Source organism: Euphorbia lathyris, chromosome 2, assembly GCF_963576675.1.
Source record: "Euphorbia lathyris chromosome 2, ddEupLath1.1, whole genome shotgun sequence".
NCBI lineage: Eukaryota > Viridiplantae > Streptophyta > Magnoliopsida > Malpighiales > Euphorbiaceae > Euphorbia > Euphorbia lathyris.
Window position 1 is genome coordinate 41,346,179 of NC_088911.1, and position 10,893 is coordinate 41,357,071.

General features: G+C 35.0%; 1 protein-coding gene across 2 annotated transcripts; it reads right to left on the bottom strand.

The window, feature by feature from the left end:
* Window positions 1-2,644: 2,644 nt before the first annotated feature.
* On the bottom strand, window positions 2,645-10,890 carry LOC136217912 (uncharacterized). Of its 2 annotated transcripts, none has more exons than XM_066004610.1 (11): window positions 10,683-10,890; window positions 10,453-10,575; window positions 9,889-10,009; window positions 8,842-8,967; window positions 8,614-8,723; window positions 7,535-7,718; window positions 6,465-6,665; window positions 5,053-5,286; window positions 4,684-4,888; window positions 4,332-4,485; window positions 2,645-3,195 (listed from the first exon to the last, which is right to left on the bottom strand). In XM_066004610.1, exons 1-10 carry the CDS (start codon window positions 10,703-10,705, stop codon window positions 4,391-4,393), a joined length of 1,422 nt encoding a protein of 473 aa, XP_065860682.1. In that variant the 5' UTR covers window positions 10,706-10,890; the 3' UTR covers window positions 2,645-3,195; window positions 4,332-4,390. The 2 variants fall into 2 exon arrangements, with proteins under 2 accessions (XP_065860682.1, XP_065860683.1); XM_066004611.1 differs by lacking the exon at window positions 2,645-3,195 and adding an exon at window positions 3,202-3,340.
* Between the last annotated feature and the right edge of the window lie 3 nt (window positions 10,891-10,893).

Consider the following 10,893-nt stretch of genomic DNA (forward strand, 5'->3'; position numbering starts at 1 on the left):
ATTGGGAGAGTGTGGAAAGAGGATAGGGAAGACTGACAGCTGATGTGGAATCTTAATGCACCGCCAAAAGTTAAGGTTTTTCTATGGAGGGTGGCGTCCAAAACACTACCGTTACGGACCCGGTTAGCAAACCGAAGGGTTAGTACACCAATTACTTGCATCTTGTATGGTGGGGATGTGGAGCATAGCTGACACATTTTCGTAGGCTGCAAATATATAGAGGAGTGCTGGGACATGGCTGCTTTACCACAACCGGGATCAGAGTGGGATTGGATTGAAGAATGGATATAGGAGGTTTTGGTGCGACTTGATACAGGTTCTGCGAGTAGAGCTGGGATGGTCCTTTGGTGCATCTGGCAGCAACGTAATCAGCTGTTATGGACGAGTCCGTGTAGGATGTCGGAGGATGCGGTGGCCGGTGTATTCGGGCTGTTGGCAGATTAGCAAGAGTATCTACAACAGTGGCTGGGAATCGGGTTACTGCTGGTTCGAGTCGACCAATTGTTAGGTGGAGCATATAAAGGGAAGGCAAGGTAAAATGTAACATGGATATAGCGACTTTCGGTGAATGAAAGCAGTTTGGGGTAGGCACGGTTTTATGAGGATAGGCATCCGAATTTTTGGTGGTTATAGTTCATTATCACGCATTGAGAGAAAGTATGCATTGGGTGTTCTCACTCCCCTATGTCAATATTATTTTTGAATGCGATCCGAACAGGGGGGAATCCAGTATGGGGGCACTGGGGGCAGTTGCCCCCACTGACATTTGTATTTTTTTAAAAATCCAGGTATTAATTTTGAAGTTTCAGAGCTTTGCCCCCCTTCATCAATGGAAGTTTAGGGTTTACTAGTTTTATAATTGAGGATGGAGAATGATTTTAAATTTAATATTTTTTTATTTTTTTTAATTCTGTTTTAAAGCAAAACGACGTCGTTTTATTTAATTAGAACTACGTCGTTTTGTTTACAATAAAAATAAAAAAATAAAAAGTAAATATTTAAATGTAAAACTAAATAGGTTCTAAAATAAACCATCGGTCTCTCTTACTCTCTTTAATATCTTTACTTATTCCTCAATTCCTCTTTCTTCTTAAACCTAATTTGAAACCCGTAATCCTAACCAAGATTAAACCAAAATCGGCAGCCAATCCCTCCGTAGTTGGATCGTTGATCGTTGGTCCGGCACTCAATCTCCGATCTTTATCTCTCTGCTTTGGTATTTTTTATCCTCCTACTTGAATTTTGATTTTATATTTCTGCTACTATTTTACTTGAACTTGAGTTTTGATTTCTGGTTTTTATTAATTATTATTTTTTGGATAAAAATTATTTTAGTTGTATTATTTGCCTCCATAAGGAAGAAATACTGGATTCGCCCCTGGATCCGACGGTGGTGGTTGATTCATTCAACTCTAGACATAAAGATATGGTGAAGTTCGGATGTGTCATGGAAGATATTCAAGGTAGTTTTCATCATGTTCTGATTATTTTATGACGTTTGTTCCACGATTAGCGAATGAGGCGGTTCATGTTATGGCCCAACATTCTCGTTTCAATGCTAATCTGTTTATTTCCTTTATAGCTTTTGAGTTTTTAAGTTCTATTCTTTATGAAGAAATTGTTGCGATTGATTAATATATGAATTTCTTTGTTGAAAAAAAATCATATAAATAAATAATAGCTATATAGTCATTTGTATCTGAATATGTACATAAACATATCATAAAACCGGGTCATAGTAGAATTTGATGAATTAAATTGAACAACATAATGGATATACAAATAAGAAAAGAAGAGTAGAATGGGTGAAAATGAGGTATGTGATCCATAATAGTAGATTGTGCTTTCACTCCCTCCAAAGGTTCTTTCAATTTCCATAGCTTTCGGAAGTGGAAAATGGACTTTTGAGTTTTCAATTGTAAAATGCATAGGAGGAGCTTCATCAAAGTCAATGCAGACATCTTCCACGTGGAAAGCATTGGATGAAGTTTGACCAAATTGGTGGAAGCAGCAAGTCCACTGCTTTTCCTTTTGGAATGAGTAGTGCTTTATGGGACTACTTCACCCTAATGTCTATATGACTGTGCTGCCGCCAAAGCCTCCGGGGGGGTAATTTCAAAGGAGTCTCCTAATGCAAGGTGTACCTCCCAAATCTTGGAAACATAGTGTTATTAACCATGGAGGGTAAATTATATATATGATGTATAAATTTTATCCTTGATAATAAGCTCAAGCAGCAATTATCTATTGCACCTTGGTTTAAGGAGAAACTTGCTCGACTGTGGAGACACATTTTAATTGTGAAGGACAAAAAAACGGTTGACGGATTTCAAATTCATTAAATTAAAATTTAATGTATATGTTACACGAGGTACTTTCTCTAGGTATACTCTTCAAATCGCAACGGCTATCTGCTTAACTTGTTTCGATTTTTGAAATTAAGGATTTTATATTTCCCCTTTTTGTATCCATTAAGAAGTAGTTAAACCAATTTATGAGAACTACTTTACATTACATTACAGCACACTAAACCAGTATGTTATATTTAGTACAACAATTAACAACTAGAACTGCACTACTATTTACTTTGCTCTTTGGAACATTTCAGTTACATTTGAAGCGGGTGATAATATAATTACTAATTAGCAGCCAAAAGAAACTTCTCTTACTATGAATTGAGAACCCATCTTAATCCTTAATCCATCCACCATGTTTTCTTTTAAATAATTTAAAAGAACTAAAACTGCATCTACAACAACTTCTCTTTTACATCTCAAAAATAAAATCTAAAAATACTTACTCAACAACGAAAAAGTCTCCTTTACTACTCGACTCCAGTTTTACCTCTGACTACAAATAAAAAAGGTTTCAAACAACACCACCACCTTATCACTCCTCATAACCAAAATTTACTCTCCCTAACCACAAGGATTCCTTTTTAAATCATGCTATACTGCCACTTTGCAGCCGATTTCGTGCCATCACTCAACTCCACCTTATCTTTCACTTGTTCATAACATTGTTTTGAGTTTCAAAAATACTGTTTTTGTGTATTTAAGGAACGATTCACAGTAAATATTTGCATGTGAAGAATTTTACTATCTTTTCAAGACACTAATATCACTTTACTCCTCACATGAACCAACTCGTCTTACAGTTCACAGCCACCTTTTGCCTCTTGCTTAAGGCTGAAACCTGATAGAAAATAGCATTCTAGGATAAGTGATCACTACTGCACCATGTTAAATATCATATACAATGCTCAATTGTTGTGCAACTCGAAGATTGAACCATCAAACTAAAGCATGCCAACTTGAAATGTACATATAAATCTTGGCACCTGCATTGATTCACAAAAACCGAAACAAAGGTCGGCTTGTTTTATGCCCAGAAAATAAAAATATCCACATCTTGATTTATTTATCCCAATTTCTTTATAATGAGCTTCCATAGTTTTGTAGATTTCACAGGCATTTCAACCAGAGTTCACTTGATTGATGAAAACTATATCAATGCCATAGGCTAGAAAAAAATTGACAAATATAAAAGAATTCGATAACATTGTAAGGGAAAAAAATCAGATGAATGTGTAAGGTTATTTTGATTGTTAGCTCATAGGAAAATAATATTAATCCAGACTACTGAAGGCAGACTTCTGAAAGGATAAAAAAGCACATGACTATTTAAAATATTTCTGATACTAGAACTATAATTCGAACCCCACAACTATTCTAACATTAAAGTAAACCCAGCCCTGTAAATATTTTATCATCCTTTCTCTAACTCATAAGTGCATTCGATACTAATCATATTGCAACTCTAAAGGAATACAATTGCAGTAAGAAATAAAATTAAACCAAGTTTTATGTGTTTTTCTATGGTTATTTTGTTTTTAACAAGTAAACTTTACATTGCCAAGTGTCATAGACCATATAATACACTACGAATACATGGGATACCATGTAGATTAAGAGACTACATTGATATATTTTACTTGGGAGCAATATACAGATATATATAATCAAGTATTAGCTCCTGATATTACTCCTACAATCAAGGAGACATATTGACCCTACCAGCAGCATAAGCATGCCCCAACAGCCCTTCAGCAGCAGCCTTAGGCATGTTATTCATTAATTACATTGACATATTTTGTAACACTAAGAACTGTGATTTCGTTTAGGAATCCATTGGTGGAAAAAGCTAGTATATCAAAAGGAGATTTACTGAACACAATGCAGTACCAATAGTTCTCAAATGGATGATATCTTCAAAATTGAAATGAATGTCTATGAGTGAAGAACATACTAAAATAAGTTTTTTTTTGTTACCTCACACATTGAGTTTGTATTCAATATTTCCATGCAATGCTGGTTAAGCAGTTTGCCATTCACCCTTCTTCCCAGTCAACATCATCTTCATCGTCTCCTGAAGCCTCTGCTGCTTCCATGTTCAAGTCGACCCTGTAGCTTTCAGTTGTATGGCCTGAAATGGCATAAACTTTACAATCAAAACCAGCAAAATTATTTTGAAAGCAATATGCAAATCCAACGAAAAGTAGATCAAGCCTTGTTTCGAAGTCTCTAGTGTAGTAGGCAAACACAAACATTCACAACCTCCAGCTAGTCTCCACCAGGATCAGTGAAGATCCCTTTACATAATATGATATTGATTGAGACTTACCGGCAGTAGGAGCCTCGTCCCATTCAACATCATCTTCCTCATCATCCTCTTCACGTTTGGACTTGACACCCACTTGACGATTAGAGGATGATTCAGAAATATCATTGGAGATAGGTGCATGTGACAACTCTGGCTTCTTGGCAGCCTCTTCTAGCTCTTGTTGTCTTTTGAACAGAGCAGCATAGTAAGCTTTTGCATACTCATCCTGTGAATTAGAGAGCAAAATCAAAGGATAAGAAAAAGATGAGGAGAAAAATTGAAGAGGAGACCCTAAGACAACCATAATCAAGCAGGGGGGGAGAGAGAGAGAGAGAAACTCTCCATGACAACAAAAAAGAGAAAATACTTGCAAGATATAACTAGCTTGACCTGTATATTTTTACTATCATCACGAGCATTGCTGGGTTTCTTCTCATCCACGAATTGTTGTGCAGCTGAACTTCCATCCATCTTTAACTCTTGCTTGACCTCTCCACGCTGCTCTTTTGTCAGGTTCATTCCTTGCTTGATCATCCATGGTGGCAGAAGTTTAAGTGCTGAACCTGTGGTATCAGGTTTGACATCCTCTTCCTTGCCTTCAGCACCGGAAAAGGCAACTTCAACCTGGAAAGTTCAGTCAGAGTCATAATAAATGCTTTAGTTCATTGCAAAATGTGCCCCAAGTCTGAATTTCAGAACCAAAAATCCAACTACTGGACAAAATCATGATAGAGTCTGAAAAAATGTTCATGATAATCATTTTCCTTTAACCAATTAATGATAAACCTGATTGTAAAAGCAAAGAAAAATAGATTTATGAAAAAGAAAACCAAAAAGATTTTGAAACACCACAGACCAGCCACAATTAGAAAGAGGGAAAACAACAAGCTCATCATATCAACACCAAAAGACTGCATTTTAATCTAAACCACATCATTACCAGTACAGGTAAACTTTCACAAAGGGTCTTGCTGTGCATAAGAAGCAACTGAAATAAACCTTGAATGAGAATGCTACTTGGGACAAATAAGTAATAAAAGGACAACACATTTGCCACAGTACAAGTTAGTAATCAAAAGGTTCAATGACATCCAAGAATCTAAGGAAATGAATGTTATTTAATGTTTCAAGACACAAATAATCGGTCGTTGCCTGCAGAAAAATCTGTGGTAAGCTAAAGCTTCATCAAATCAACACCAAAAGACTGCATTTTAATCTAAACCACATCATTACCAGTACAGGTAAACTTTCACAAAGGGTCTTGCTGTGCATAAGAAGCAACTGAAATAAACCTTGAATGAGAATGCTACTTGGGACAAATAAGTAATAAAAGGACAACACATTTGCCACAGTACAAGTTAGTAATCAAAAGGTTCAATGACATCCAAGAATCTAAGGAAATGAATGTTATTTAATGTTTCAAGACACAAATAATCGGTCGTTGCCTGCAGAAAAATCTGTGGTAAGCTAAAGCTTCATCAAATTCTGTTCTCACACAAAGCAAAACATAATCACATATCTGAATCACCTGGAACTTCGTTGTTGAAAGTGAGACGCATATCCAGGAGAAAAGAATATACCAATCACAGCACAAAAACTGTACTAGTTTCTTACTGAGCATTTGAGATTAGTCTACTTCCTAACCAACTATTCAGGCTGTGTTTGGTTGAGAGTATGGCATATAGGAACAATGAATAAAGGTAGGTGAAGAGGATGGAAGATGTAAAGGATTAAAGAAGAAGAAGAAGAAGAGTATGAATAAAGGTAAGTGAAGAGGATAAAAGATGCAAAGGATTGATTACCTTCGTCTCTCCAAGAAATGGCATGGGTGTTCCACCATACCCTAGCCCTTGAGAAGATTTTGAGGGATCATTGGAGCTAGAATCACCATTTGCCCGCACAGCAGCACTTGCACGAGCTTCCCAAGCTTGAAGGCCTCCAAATTCAGGTGCAGGCAAATCCTTCACTCTGTTAAGTTGATCCATTAATGGCTTAAGTTGTACCTACAGCAATTTCGTTTGTCAATTCAGAAGTAAATTGCATATAAGAATATGTACAAAGAGACAACTACTTATCAGCAAGAGCTTGCACATAGTCTGAAGTAGAAGTGGAGCAGGAGTACATATAATGCAGGGGCTGAAGTCATACAGGAGGGAGCAGATATGATTCAGGAGAAGATCTCATATAGGACACAAGATTTATACATTAGTTAAGTTTTCAGTGGTCCTTAATAAATTATATTATAATTTTTTATCTTCCCTTTACTTACAACTCAACAATTAGGAGAATATCGAGTTATTGAGGTTGAGGTTAAAGGAAGAGAAACACTTGGGTTTACACTTAGAGAAACATTTAGATTAAAATCTTAAATGAAGAAAATGAAAATAGTACATAAACTGATTTCTAATGTTCTATATATACTTCCTAAATCCTAATTCTATACTAAAACCGGTTCCTAATTAGTAGTGAACTACTTTACCAAATAGGAATCCTAAATTAAAAAATAAATAGAAGAAAGAAAATATGGAATCTTTATTTATCAAGGAAAAAACAGAACTTGATAAAAAAAGAAGACCAAAATACTATTTTAATTTGGATCTGCTACAGGATCAGAAAGTTAGGCTTAAGAAAACACAGGATGTAACCTCTTAGACTTCACAAATTTGTGAAGGTGACCAAAAAAACAAGAATCAGCTTGCCTAATTGCACTTCTAACGTGCATCTGAGAGTATTTAAGCATTTACTCTATAAGAAAGAAAAAGAGTTTGTGCACCATTTTTCGAAATTCAAACAAGATTTTGCAAATAATTAGTCGTGTTAAAGGGAGAGCAAAGTGATTCAACAAAAAATGTAGCCATAATGTACAACAAACCTCCACTTTTTGAAGCATGTCCTTTAATTTCTCGCGTCGACGTCTCCTTGCATTATCATCTCCATCTCCTCCTTCTTGCTTAGCTAGTGTGTCACTCTCAGCCACAAGTTCCCCATCACAATTTTCACAATGAAAGAATTCATCCACTAGAGAAATCAACCGTAGTGCATCCAAGGCAGTGTACCTAATATTTTATAATCAAGAAGAGAGAACTTCTATATATTATAAAATGCATCAAGAATATTAATAGCTTCATCCATCAGTAAAAGGGGAAAATAAGCTTCTACTATTGCTGGATATCAATCTGTAAGCCGTGTTTGTGTTAAGTAGACTTCTGGCTGTGTCAAATAGGTCAACACAGATACGACAAGATAGCTAACTGCCAAAAATACATATGGACACCTCAAGCTAACCAAATGAATAACACATGACATGCTAAACCAGCGTACACCCAACTTTTTCACAAGACTCAAACCTACTAACACAATTCACACGACCAATCAACGAGACTATGTTGACACAACCTAGAAAAATACATAATCTAAAATGAAAAAATAATCTCACTAAAAGCTCAATAATCTTTATACAAGCGAAAAGAGACACAAATGAGACATACAAAATAATCTTGCAAATAAACAAAATAAATATCCTTCATCAAATTCTCAGTCATTCTTATACGAAAATAAAGAACATCAAGCTTAGCAACTTACTTTTTTTCTTCTTTTCAAATATACAGATAAGAGATTAGTGTTTTAACATAAATAGATCATAACAATATAATAAAATTTAAGGAATATTAGTAATTCAACTTAATCACATTATTTTCAAGTTAACAACTCGACCGAAAACATGACCCAAGAATTTTAGTATTGCTATTAGCTTGACATGAATTTGAAACTAATACTATGAACCAAAACCCAAATCCGCTCATTTTGTGTTGATTTCGAATCATGTAAGTCGTGTTTAACTTTGCCATCTCTACTGTTGCACATGCTGTCATTTACATAAAATGCTCCATTAAAGCCATACCCTCCTCCTAAAAAAAGCCAAAACAGAACAAAAACAAGATAAAGAATTACCTTCTTGCACAGTTGGGGCAAATATACTCTTGAACAGTATTTTTGCTTTCCAATTCGTCCTTGAGCTTTTTCCTCATGCGGTGCAATCTATACCTTACAACATCAAATATCTACAAAAAAAATTAGTAGGCCTCTTTAACAAGTGTAAAAGCTATCTAAACATTCAGCAACATAAAACTTGAAAAAAAAATAAAGGATTTGTGAGAAAAAGGTAACAACAACAATAACCTGTGAATAATCCAAACAACAATAAGAGTGTGTGTGTAGCTTTATCTTTTCTTCCCCCTCTCTTGTAGTCTGTTGATCAGCAGTGGCAGCAACAGCAGCACTATACATCTTTGCTCCCTTGGCTGTCTGCAAATTAAGAAACAAATGGTAAGATATGGACAAACAATATAGGAGGTAATATGACCATACAAACTCATGAATTGTAAAAGACTTAGAACTTGGAAGAAGCAAATATATTTAGTATACAGCTAAAATAATCTGGGCTTATAGAAACAATTGCTGCAAAAAATTATGGAAATCTACAAACTTAAACAGAAAATAAGAAAACGCATATAGTATAATATTTTAGAAAAGACATAACAGATCGTTGATAAAGAAAAATAAGAAGGGTATGTGTGGGTGTGTGAGTATATATATATATTAGAAGCAATTCAATTTCTTTGGTTGGAAATTGTTAAGTACGATTATTTAATGAATAAGAGACTAAAGGAGATTAAAAAATGATTTTTGATGTTAAAATCAACTCAAATTGCATTTGGTATGATATATATACAATGATAAAATAGTAAAAGAGAAATTGACATTTTTTTTTTCCAAATTAATAGAGCAATTGGGGAGTAGTCAATTTTTTCCACCTTGGCATCCTTTTCCAAATTAATAGGAAAATGAAGAAAATCACTTTTACTATTAGTGCCAAATCTGAGGTATAAATAGAGCAATTTGGAAAATCAACTTGAATTCATCATTTAGAACAAAGTTTATAACTAAAGAAGTGAAATCTGCTCTCCAACTTTCTGAAAAAATGGGACTAGGTTACAATGAGTTGATAAACAAAAACCAATAGCTCCAACAGTGTGTATACTGAGTTGATAAACAATATACTGACTAATCCTTCAGCTTAACCTATTAACAAGTACTCTTTTTTAGAGACATTTGCATCTTCCCACAAATCGACCCAAAGAGAGGACCTTTCTTTTTTAACTACTAATGACTAACAAAAATTAAGATAAATCAATTCAAGAAACAAGTAATAAATACAACTCCAACCTCTTTCCTGTGATCTCGTGTAACTAGTTTTTCTTCTTCAAAAAACCTCAGGATCCTACGAAGTTGCTTTGAGTGCAATTTCAAATCCTTTGCCAAATCTTCTTCTCTAACCCATTGCCGCCTGCGATATAATATATATATTCAGTATAATTAACCAATTAATACTGAACATTCGGATCCCAAACAAGGGAGAACATGCACAAAAGAGGAAAAATCACTTCAAATGAATCATGCCATACACACACTGACTACACACAAAAAAAAAAAAAAAAAAACACAAAAGATGCATTGCCCATAAACAAAAACAAATATGTTCTTAAAAATAATCAAAATATCACGGTAATGAGCCTATTAAAGTATTCAGTTAAATATCAGAATGCCACCATAACAACAAACCCACTCGCAATTAATCAGTGGAAGTAAACCCAAATAATAAGTAAGGTTTGGAAAAAAATTTCAAAAATTACAGTGTCATTAATGATTAAAACCTAGATTATAATTTTTTCTAAAAATTTATGAGTCCCTAATTTCCAGCAGAAATAGACAAAAGGATAAAAGTTCGACCTCGTGAGCGCATCAAGCACAACGACGGCAATCCCTCTGTTGTCACTCCTCCCCATTTTTGGCTGGTTATCCCCCTTCGTGGTAAAATCATCATAAAATGCTCGAGCCGCAAGTTTCACGAGCCTGATTGATTGCTCCAATTGATACAGCAAAATAAGCAACAAAAATGAAAACAAATCACAAATAAACTTGCGCAAAACTTCCATTATCAATCCATAATGCGCGCTTACCGATTGAAAGGTTCGATGCTCATTTCGTTGGCGTCGTTATGCCAGAATTTACCGTCGGAAAGACTGCAGTTTGGATTAATTACTCGTAAAAATACATATAATTGTTTTGTGTCTAGTAGCAGTAGAGTACCAGTAGCTTCTCGGATTTGCCAGCGGGAGAGAGAGAGAAGCGAAGGGTAAGAAAAAACAGCTTTCTTTTTCCCTGGTTGGA